Source organism: Danio rerio, chromosome 13, assembly GCF_049306965.1.
Source record: "Danio rerio strain Tuebingen ecotype United States chromosome 13, GRCz12tu, whole genome shotgun sequence".
Lineage (NCBI taxonomy): Eukaryota > Metazoa > Chordata > Actinopteri > Cypriniformes > Danionidae > Danio > Danio rerio.
Genome location: NC_133188.1, coordinates 13,202,649 through 13,215,020, shown reverse-complemented (window position 1 = coordinate 13,215,020; position 12,372 = coordinate 13,202,649). Strand labels below are relative to the sequence as shown.

Sequence of the window (12,372 nt, the reverse complement as noted above, 5' to 3'; positions counted from 1 at the left end):
TCGCTCAAGTTCAAATATCTGAACTTCAGTGGATATTTGCGCCACGTTAACCAATAAGGAGCTGCTTTTTGTGGGGGTGTGACTATGACGTAGCGCCTGTTGTTGGTGTCCCAGGGGAAGATCCTACTGCCAACATCGGAAAACAGTTCATCAAACTGAGCTCGGCTCAGTCGGAAGCACTGCTGAAAACTTCAATCATCCAGGTATAGTTTTTGGAGTAGTTCATAAATTCATAGAGCTGGGTGAACCTCTTAAAGGATGTAGTGCACTCAGACACAACTCCAAACGAATTGACGCTGTTTTTCAGCCTTCACAAAGCACATAAACAAAGTTATCTTCTCAAAATCCATGTTAGTAATTTAGCAACAAAGCTAGAGTCACCAGGCAGACAGAAGCGCTGCCTATCAGCAAATCCGCATCTGTTGCTCAGTGAATTTGACGAGGGAACGAATCGGATTTGACGAGCGAATGAAGTGGATTTGATGCGTGAATGAAGCGAGTAAACTCAAATGTTCACGCGTCTGTTTATGCGTGAATAGCACGATTTATCTGCACGTTCTGCATTTGGTGTGAACAGCATAATTGGCATGTTTGAATCAGTAAAGCAGTTACTGCACTCTCACTCTGAACTGATCATTTGAATCAGTGGATCAATAATTAGAGTCTCACTCTGAATGGATCATTTAAATCTTTGAGTAATTTACTGGAGTCTTCATCCTAAATAGCTGGACTGTTCACCCCAAACAGTTGAAACAGTGAATCATTTACTGCAGTCTCACTTGGATCAGATCATTTGAATCAATGGATCATTTACTGCAGTTTCACGCTGAATGGATCACTTGAATCAGTGAGTTGTTTACTTTAGCCTTACTGTAAATAGCTCATTTTAATCAGTGAATCATTTACTGAAGTTACACTTTGAACAGACTACTTGAATCAGCAAATTGTTTACTGCAGTAGCATTCTGAAAAGATCATTTGAATAAGTGAATTGTTTACTGCAGTCTCACTCCGAACAAATTATTCGAATCACTAAAACTTTTACTAGAGTCTCACTCTGAATGGATCATCTGAATCAGTGGACCATTTACTGGAGTCTCAGTTTGAATTATAAATTGAAACAGTGATTTGTTTACTAAAGTTCCACTCTAAACGACTGATTTGATTCAGTGAATCTTTTACTGGAGTTTCACTGTAAATGAATCAGTGAATAATTTCTGGATTCTAAGTCTGAACAGATTATTTGAATGTGTGAATCATTCACTCAAGTCTCACTCTGAACAGCTCCTTTGAATCAGTGGATTATTTACTGGAATCTCACTCTAAACTGCTCATTTTGATCAGTGAATCATTTACTGCAGTCTCACTCTGAGAAAATCGTTTGAATCGGTGGATCATTTACTGGAGGCTCACTCTTAAAGGATCATCTGAAACAGTGAATCGTTTACTGCAGTCTTACTCTGAAAAGATAATATGAATTAGTGGATCATTTACTGGAGTCTCACTCTGAATGGATCATTTAAATCAGTGAGTTGTTTACTTTAGCCTCACTCTAAACAGCTTGTTTGAATCAGTGAATCATTTACTAGAGCCTTACTCTTAATGGATCATTTGAAAAAGTGAATCATTTACTGCAGTCTCAGTCTGAATGGATAATTTGAATCAGTGAATAATTTACTTGAGTTTCACTCTAAACAGATTATTTGAATCAGTGAATCATTCACTCGAGTCTCACTCTGAACAGATCATTTGAATCAGTGGATAATTTACTGGCACCTCCCTTTGAATGAATCGTATGAAACAGTGATTTGTTTTGTGGAATCTCACTATGAATGGCTAATTTGAATCAGTGACTCGTTTACTTGACTCTCACTCTGAATTGATCATTTGGATCAATGAATCAATTTTGGATTCTCACTCTGAACGGATCATTTAAATCAGTGAATCACTTCTGGATTCTCACTCTGAAGAATCTGAACATTTGAATCGGTAAATAATTTACTGTAAACACTGTCTGAACGGATCATTTGAATCAGTGAGTTGATAACTTGCTCACAAATGCTAGTCCAACTAACAAATGACTTGTTCAGTGCAATTTTTGAACTGATTTAACAGGTTAACTGAAAAAATTATAGCACGTTCACAAATTAAACACCCCATTATCACTTCTACATCAACTGAAATGCACTGATAAAAACTGCATGTTCAAATATTTTTGTATTGATTTGTATTGACTGGATGGATGGTAGGATACATATTGAAAGATACATAACTTGACAACACTAATGGGTTTATTTCAGTTGCTTGTGATGTTGCAGGTCTGAATATAGTATATGAATGGTGGTGCAGATGAAGTGGAGAAACAGGGTACTCACTGTGCTGATGTTGACTTTGATGACAGGGATGAGAGACCTCCAGGAAGACGACGGGTCCTGAGTCTCAGCTTTGATGTGAACACTTCAAAAACAGCAAAAACACAACTTCATTCATGAGCACCTTTAGATATGAGGTACTGCAACCTTATTTTTAAATGACAGAGACAAGGTGAACGCCTTCAAACCATTATTTAGACAGATGATCAACGACACGGCTTGCAAGCAGAAACACTCAACAACATAAAGCTAAATATAAATAAAACACTTCAAATAGATCAATTAAGTGAACTCCTTTTACTGGCAAGAAACAATCATTAAAGGTAGATGTGAAGTCAACCCTTGTGGCATTAAAGTCAACAAGAGTAATATCTGCACAATTAATGTCTTTTTTAACACAGGCTTCAAACACTTTCTGTCTTTCACTAATAAGACAAACATTTTTTTTTATGTTGGCTGATGAGTTTAACCAACCAAATCAATCCATGAACAGCTTATAGCTTCAGTATTTGCACATTAATTAAGTTTCTCATGTCCAAAAATTATATTATGTTAACAGGCCTGTCAAAAACACTGGTCCCACTTTATATTAAGTGTCCTTAACTACTATGTACTTACATCAAAAAATAAATACAATGTACTTACTGTGTTTATAATGTATTTGAGAACACTTGTGGTGCTTTTGAGTTGGGATAGAGGTTGGGTTATATGGACAGGTTTGGTGATATGGGTAGGTTTAGGGTGGGTTAAGGTGTGAGGGATGGTCAACAGTGTATTTACAAATGTAATTACAAAAATTAAATATAGATGTACTTACATGTATTTAATCAAGCATAAGTACACAGTAAATACATGTATTTACACAATTAGTACATTGTAACAAACTATTAGTTCCTGTGTAAGTACATATTAGTTAAGGCCACTTAATATAAAGTGGGACCAAAACACTAATTCCTGGTGACCCATAAATTAATGTGATAAACAATTAGTTTAGTATTTCACGTGCTTCTTTGACCAAAAATACAATTCCTTTTTATAGTATTTTTCTTACAGCAAAATGAATAAGAACTCGGTGTACAATAAAACATTTCGATCAATGCGCATGAGTGGCACTGTGGATTAACTTATATCGCGACATCAATAAAGGGCAAGAAACGTACATCATTCATGAGTGGTGATGGCAAAATGAAAAAAAAAAAACGCTATACATTGTCCTTTCGTCATTTTTGTACTTGTGATGCTTCATATTTGTTTATTTTTGAGTTGTATAGTAGTAGGCAATGCGGTGGTGCAAAAGGTAGTGCTGTCGCCTCACAGCAAGAAGGTCGCTGGTTCGAGCCTCGACTGGGTCAGATGGGATTTCTGTGTGGAGTTTGCATGTTCTCCCAGTGTTCGTGTGGGTCCTCCAGATGCTCCGATTTGCCCCACAAGTCCAAATACATGCGGTACAGATGAATTAGGTAAGCTAAAATTGTCCGTAGTGTATGTGTGAGTGAGTGAGTGTGGGTGGGTGCTTCCCAGTGATGGGTTGCAGCTGAAAGGGCATTCGCTGCGTGAAAACGTGCTGGTTGGCGGTTCATTCCGGATCATGTCGTGACCATTGAGTCAAAAAAGGACTAAGCCGAAGAGAAAATGAAGGAATGAATGTACACGTACACAAACACCCACACATGCGCATGCATGCATACATACATACATATATACATACATATACAGTAGTCAACATTCGAAGTGAATCAAAAATGTTTTTCAAAACTGTACTAGGTCTAGAATAGGTTTTGTTCAACAGATTTAGGACAATTTTGATGAATAATGATGATCCACTTAAAATGTTGACTACTGAGTATAATCGGTCGGTCTGACGGTCTATCTATCTATATCTATCTGTCTGTCTGTCTGTCTATACATACGCACGCACGCACGCACGCACGCACGCACGCACGCACGCACGCACGGATACATATATACTGAATATACTATGTTTGTCTGTCTGTCGGTTGGTCGGTATATATATGTGTGTATGTGTGTGATCTGTACGAAATGGTGCAAGTTAACAATTAGCATAACTCGATATATATATATATATATATATCGAATTATGCTAATTGTTAGCTTGCACCATTTCGTACAGATCGGTTTTGTTTTGTTTTTGCCTTGAAACTAAGTACTTTTGGATACATATATTAAATTATAGTGAAATATTGTAAACGAAGAACAAGGAACAATCATCATAAATATCTTAACATAAAGACTTTGGTGAACGTAATACTTTAAAGTTAGTTTGAAAATATGCTTTATTTCTGTAATTCTTCTGGGTGTAACTAGTAGTGCAAAAAGTTTTTCACCTTTAAAGGCTGTGTCAGGGGAAAGTTTTGGAGTTTTCAGAACAAAAATTACTTCACCTTTAATCTCATGTTTCTGTATTAGTGCACTGTTTACCTCTCCAAGGATTTATCCCTCTGTTCTCGGCCTTTCTCCTCATCCCGGTTGGATTGGATAAGGGTGGGCTCGAGGCCAAATATTTCCTGAAGCCGAGTGTACAGATCCGTCCGATTATAAACATGGAACTCAAAGCCGTTAACAGTAACATAGAGACGCGTCTCAGCCTTCGGGTCTGGAAACATAGCAGAACCAATAAAATATTACTTATTTAAGATTATTATTGTAGTTTTTTACACAATTCAATAAGTGAAATGTCATTTATAAGACATAATTCACCCAAAAATGAAAATTTACACAATATCCGTTTCATTTTACAATTCAAGTTTCTTCAAACCGAATTTAAGACTTTTTAAGAGCCTTTTAATACCAATAGGAATGAAATTTTAGACTTGTAGACAGTAGGCTTAACACTAAGAATTTTTTTAATGGCCCAGTTACTTCTGTAAATACTTCTTGTATTAATGGAAGATCATGTAAAGGGATGTCTTGCTTTAGTTTTCTTTCTCTGATTCTGGAATTTAATTTGGAGAATTTACTCTAAAAATGTCTAACGGCTGTTGTGAGTTGTATCTCTTTGCAACACAAAAAACTTAAATATATTTAAAAAAAACTGTTTTAAATTTAAATATAGGTGAGGTTTACATAGACATAAAAAAATGAAGACCTGTTTAAAATTATTTAAAACCTATGACACAAAGGGTTTAATTTCGAACTATGATGAGTTATGGGTGTGTTTTGAGCGTAACATGTATTAAACCAATCAGAGTCTAATCCCCCAATGCCTTTAAGACTCAGTTGTGTTGCACCATGACACAAGGCTTACATGGCGGACTCCGAATGCGAAAAATCAAATGCAATAATGAAGAATGAGCCTCCTCCATTTCGTGGAGTATGGAAACTTACAGAATACATCCATTAGCCTACATATTTAATTTGGTTTGTTAAGCATAAAGGCTATTTTTAAATTCAGTTCAAATTTCCAGCAAACAAGTTATATCCAAACACATATCCTATTATTATGCCCCATATGGTGATGGATAAATCTAAACTTGTTTTTAGATTTATAGACTTTGATTTGGACTTTAGACTAGCTTTTACTTGATCAATGACGTAGTCTATTTCAGTTCCTCAAAATAGCAGTGCGTCAACAATGCGCCTAAACACACCTCCTTTATAGACCGACACACCCACGAGTCCACAAAGTGCCGCAAATGGATTTGCTATTTAAACAACATGGCACAAAATGTGAAAATTACTGGTCTGAAAATAGCCACAAATCGCACCAAACACATCTTGCACCTTATTGCGCCGGGTGTGTGATAGACCCTTATATTTCAGTGAATTTAAGACTTTTTAAGGCCTAAAATTTTGTTTTTGAAATTTAAGACATTTTAAGACTTTTTAAGACCCCGCAGACACCCTGCCTATTGAATACAAACAAATATATTTTAAAGAATATTGTAAACTGGTAGCCATAGACGTCCAACGTTCTTTAAAATATCCTCAAAAGTGGAAGGCGAGTAAATGTTGACAGAATTTACATTTTTTGGGTGAAAATCTATCCCTTTAAAACAGCATATAAATTAATAAACAACCCAAGCACAGATAAACCCAACCATAGAGCAACTAAAATGACAAGCATTTACAGATATTGTGGGATTGGTGTACTGAGACTGAGACTATTGAGACTGACATGATGTGCTCAAATTGAACAATTCTTTGCTGTTTGTTCTGTTTTTGCACTGACCATGTTGCTTCTGCTTTGGGTTGTACATCTTCCACCAACGAAATATGAGTAACCCATCCTGAATTCTGAAAATGACAAATATAAACAACAGAGTAAATAAAGATGAAATATAACCCATATCAAATGAAAAAGGTCTCACAGACAACAGCAATAAGCAGAGTCTCAAAAGTTTATTTGCGTGTGTTTGTGTGTGTGTGTGTGTGTTTGTGTCTATAAGCTATACACACAAAAACACACACGTGTACCAAGTACCACCTTTTATTCCTTGCTTTCTGAGGACCAAATGTCCCCCCAAGTATATTACCAGTAAATTCTGACCTTGCGACAACGTTTTATTTGTGGTCCATGAGTGGAAAAGTGGCTCATAAATCACACAAAATAAAGTATTTTGAAGTATTTTGCAAATGTAAATGCAGATTGTTCTTGAGAGTGTTGTGTTTATGGCTAGAGTTGGGTAGAGATGTAGAACATACAGTTTATACAGCATTAGAATCATTACGCCTATAGATAGTCCTTATAAAGTAAGCTGTACAAGTGTGTGTGTACCTGATTGACATGTCTTTATTGATGAAATAGACATCTCTGAACATGACCTTGCCGGACAGCACAGAGAATGAAAATGAACCTGTAAAAGAAATGAGTAAACAATGCAAGAACAGGAAAAATCAATGAAGAAAAATGAACAAATAAAAACAACATTGAGACAGACTCACCGATGTGTATGTATCCATTCTTGTAGAGTCGGTTAATGATGAGGGTGAGGACGAGGCCAATATTGCGAGAATTGTAGTATGTCAGATATATGATCCATCCGCATGACATAATAGTGGCTGCGGAAAACAAAAACAAACATAAAACACATTTAAAGAGCTGGCGTCAATAGCAGAATATTACCCTAATCAAGCAAACAACACGAGCTAGAATAAATATCTTCGAGAGATACCCACTACTGTTTAAAAGTTTGAAGTTAAAAAGATTTTTCTTATGCACGTCAGCAATTCAACCACACATATGGTACAAACAGAAATAATGAGTAATATTAATACAATTTTAAATTAAATTTTTTTTGTTTTTTATTGATTTTTTAAAAGCATTTATTTCAAACAAAAATTCAATGCTGTAAATTCAGTGCATCCAGGAAAGTATTCATAGCGCTTTTTCCACCCTTTTTACATTACAGCCTTATTCCAAAATGGATTAAATTCATAAAAAAAACTCCACACAATACCCCAAAATGACAATGTAAAAAAAGGTTTTTTTAAATTGTTGCAAATTTATTAAAAATAAAAAACCTGAGAAATCACATGTACATCAGTATTGACAGCCTTTGCCGTGAAGCTCTAAATTAAGCTCAAGTACATTCTGTTTCCACTGGTCATTCTTGAGATGTTTCAGCAGCATTAGTTGTTTGGACTTGATTTGAAAAGGCATACACCTGTCTATAGAAGGTCCCAGGGTTGACAGTGCATGTCAAAGCACAAACCAAGCATGAAGACAAAGGAATTGTCTGTAGACAAGGCTGGGAAAGGTTACAGCAACATTTCTGCTGCTGCTCTGAAAGTTCCAATGAGCACAGTGCCCTCCATCATCCATAAGTAGAAGATGTTTGGAACCACCATCACTCTGTCTGAGCTCCAGCGTTCTTTTGTGGCGAGAGGAGAGCCTTACAGGAGGACAACCAACTGTGCAGCAATCCACCAATCAGGCCTGTATGGTAGAGTGGCCAGACGGAAGCCACTCCCTGCCTGGAATTTGCCAAAGGGCACCTGAAAGACTCTCAGACCATAAGAAAAAAAAAATTCTCTGGTGTGATGAGACCAAAATTGAACTCTTTGGAGTGAATGCCAGGCGTTACGTTTGGAGCAAACCAGGCACCGCTCATCACCAGGCTAATATCATCATGCTGTGGGAATGATTTTCAGCAGCAGGAACTGGAAGACTAGTCAGGATAGAGGGAAAGATGAATGCAGTAATGTACAGAGACATCCTGAATCAAAACCTGCTTCAGAGAGCTCTTGACCTCAGACTGGGGGCGACGGTTCTTCTTCCATCAGGACAATGACCCAAAAATTACACCGTCAAAATATCAATAGAGTGTCTTCACAACAACTCTGTGAAGGTACTTGAGTGGGCCAGCCAGAGCCCAGACCTAAATCCTATTGAACATCTCTAGAAATGATCTGATAATGGCTGTACACCATTGCTTCCCATCCAACCTCATAGAGCTTGAGAGGTACTGCAAGGAGGTATGGGCAAAAATTCCCAAAAACAGGTGTGCCACAAGGCATTATATTCAAAAAGACGTGGGGCTGTAATTGCTGAAAAAGGTGCATCAACAAAGTATTGTGAAAGGCTGGGAAAACTTATGTACATGTGATTTTTCAGAGGGTTTTTTTTTTTGTAATAAATTTGCAACAATTAAAAATATATATTTTTCACATTGTCATTATGGGGTATTGTGTGTAGAATTTTGAGGAAATAAATGAATTTTATCTATTTTGGAATAAGGCTGTAACATAAAAAAATGTGGAAAAAGTTAAGTGCTATGAATACTTTCCAGATGAGCTGTATCAATAACTGTTATTTGTGATCAATTTATTTTCACCTTTGTGGACTAAAAATATTCATTTGTAGAGTAATAGTAAAAAGTAAAAGTATTTAAAAAATCTATAACCCCAAAGTTTGGTAAGGTGTATTGAGTAATACAGATTATATAATTGTAATTTTTTGTTAAGCCACATTATTATTTACCTTTTTATTTTAAGGTTTGTTCTCTTTTTATTTCATTGTTTGTGCTTAAGTTGATACTATCTTTACCTTTTTTCAAATAATATAGTTTTTGTTATTATTTTACTGTAACTTGATAAAAAACTTATCTCAAAGTTTGACAATAATGTATGATTGCCTACTCAGCAATAAACTATGGTTAAAAATTGTGCATGTGCCAAAAACTGCTAAAGTAATCTAAAAAGAAAGGGTGAATTCATCACACTGAAGGGACATTTCACCCAGAAAAAGAAAAAAAACCTGTATATGTTGAACCCAAAAGACAATATTTTGAAGAATGCTTCTACAAAAAAGTTTATAGTACCTATTAACTATTATAGCAGACAAAACAACAAAATTAAAGTTATTAGGCACTGTAAAGTAAAGGCCTGGTCATTAACAATCTTCAAAATGTCATATTTTGTGTTTAATTGAAGGAGGACACATACAGGTTTATGTAAGTTCAGTAAAAGGTTCATTTTTGGGTGAACTGTACCTTTAAAACTCAATGCAATCTACTAGGCACCTCCAGTGTAGACTGTAACTGTGCTGATTGCAAAGTGTAGACGAAGCACAAATCATAAATCACTTACCCACAAGGAGCCACACGAAGGTGGAGTTGCGCCTGCTGAGGTATTCATCTATTTCATCGTAAGTGGGGAGACTGTTGTTGCCTTTATCCATGGTTACACCCCACTGCAGATAAACAGAGCGGACATCACTATCAAATTACACAGGGTCTGCATCAGCCTCTCACTTATCAAGTAAACTGCAAATGCACACTCAGCATGCTGATCACAAAAGCAATGTTCTTAAATCTAATACACTGACTGTGCCGACCTGATTCAACGTTAAATTATTTATTTTCACAATTGCTCATGGTGTGCACAGCATATATTGTGTGTTTATTAAACCATTGGTAATGATATCTGTGCACATTTACAATCATGTGAGCAAGTTTGAGAATCTTAAAGCACTCCACTATCGCAAGTGCTTCTGCTAAAGAATGTACATGTATATATCTATAGAACGTACACACACGCACGCACGCACGCACACGCGCACACACACACGCGCACACACACACACACACACACACACACACACACACACACACACACACACACACACACACACACACACACACACACACACACACACACACACACACACACACACACACACACACATATATATATATATATATAACTGTGAAGAATGGTTAAAAAGAGATAAATATTTTTATGAATATCCTGTAGGTGTAAAAAAAAAAATGGTTGTCACAAGTAAGTCCTGCTCTAAAAGCATGGATGGAAATATAATGGAAATGGAGTAAATTACCGCATTTGAAAATCTGAAAATGGAACAATTAACGTCATTGAGGGAAAAATTTACTAATTACGCAACATCCTGTAGACCCGAACTTTTCAGTTAGTTTAAAATCAGAAAGATCACTCCCTATATATTTTTGTTCCAGGTGCTGTGTTTTATTTTTTGTCACTCCTTTTTTTTATTTCTCTATTTTTTTTATTGTGTATAACATTATTTAACATAGGAGGAAGCAGTGGCGCAGTAGGTAGTGCTGTCGCCTCACAGCAAGAAGGTCGCTGGGTCGCTGGTTGGAGCCTCGGCTCAGTTGGTGTTTCTGTGTGGAGTTTGCATGTTCTCCATGCGTTCATGTGGGTTTCCTCCGGGGGCTCCGGTTTCCCTCACAGTCCAAAGACATGCAGTACAAGTGAATTGGGTAGGTTAAATTGTCTGTAGTGTATGAGTGTGTGTGTGTGAATGTGTGTGTGGATGTTTCCCAGAGATGGGTTGCGGCTGGAAGGGCATCCGCTGCGTAAAAACTTGCTGGATAAGTTGGCAGTTCGTTCCACGGTGCCGACCCCAGATTAATAAAGGGACTAAGCCGACAAGAAAATGAATGAATGACTGATTATTTAACATGCGCACAAAAAGCAAAGCATATATTGCTGAATAGAAAGTGGATATAGAGAATTATATATTCAGATGTATGATCTCTGACATGTATATGAAGTATAAAACTACTTTAAAAAGAAAAAAAGAAAAGATCATTAAAAAAAATACTACAATCCATTATAAAGACACATTCATAACAGAGACGGCCAACAAAGAAGTGGCATTGTCTGCAAATGCGAGCTGATTAATGATTACTAATCACAGGCTAATTACAGCGACTACTCAGTGTAAAAAAGAAAAAGGAATTGCTTCTCCTTGAATGAAATCCACTTGTAATCCACCTTAAATCCCAAATAATCCAAAAGCATCTTAAAGTCCATGTGAAGCAGACGATTCTGAGACTTTTTTTAGCATGTTTATAGTTCCAACCAAAATGGAAGATTGATTAGGGGGCAGGACTTTCTTTTGCACATTTTACCCTCATAGCAAACTAACATTAAAAGGGGCTTATTTAAAGGGTCACGAAACAACAAAACACTTTTTTTAAGATGTTGACAGTCATATATATGACTCCCGTTGCTAAAAACACCATTAGGACACATATTTTTCACTAAAAAGTAAAAATTGGTTGTTTTTGCGATATTTCGAGCAAGTTCGGTTTGAAAATTAACTTTGAAAAAGCGACGTCACGTCCATGAGATCATTGTCTAAGTTCCAGCATGGAGACAGGATGTCTGTAATGGCCAGTACAAAGTGACATAATTGAGTTTTCAGCATTAATTCATCAGAAAGACTTGGCTTGAACCAATGTATCTTATTAAACGGTTGACCATCAGCTACATCCATCCTCTGAACCAGTGCGGTGTGAGTTGGGGTCAGGAGCATCGTCACTTTCTCCTGCATTCACAGGTGTGTGCTTGTGTTGAAAAGTTAAAAATGATAAGGCAGTGTGAACCTGCACTGTCATAGACCAGATAATGTGACTGAGGGGAATCTGGTGGAGAGAAGTCCTCCACTTCCACACAGCTCTCAGATCCGCTGTAAACGCTGCTCTCCGAATCGCTGTCCATTTCCACGGCATCAGTGTTTGGGTTGCCAGCCGCACATAATGAAACTCCACTTTTCA

At 36.7% G+C, this 12,372-nt stretch overlaps 1 protein-coding gene across 51 annotated transcripts in view; it reads right to left on the bottom strand.

The window, feature by feature from the left end:
* Positions 1-12,372, bottom strand: part of kiaa1109 (KIAA1109) — a 202,070-nt gene that overhangs the window by 175,270 nt on the left and 14,428 nt on the right. For 50 of the 51 annotated variants that reach the window (XM_021480620.3, XM_073919725.1, XM_073919724.1 and 47 more), the window contains exons 2-7: positions 9,920-10,022; positions 7,274-7,390; positions 7,107-7,185; positions 6,561-6,625; positions 4,811-4,985; positions 2,375-2,456 (exon numbers count right to left, since the gene is read on the bottom strand). In XM_021480620.3, the coding sequence (XP_021336295.2) occupies positions 2,375-2,456; positions 4,811-4,985; positions 6,561-6,625; positions 7,107-7,185; positions 7,274-7,390; positions 9,920-10,010 (609 nt within the window). In that variant the 5' untranslated portion in view covers positions 10,011-10,022. Of the gene's footprint in view, positions 1-2,374; positions 2,457-4,810; positions 4,986-6,560; positions 6,626-7,106; positions 7,186-7,273; positions 7,391-9,919; positions 10,023-12,372 lie in introns of those variants that run through there. The other variant, NM_001145584.1, reaches the window with a different exon arrangement.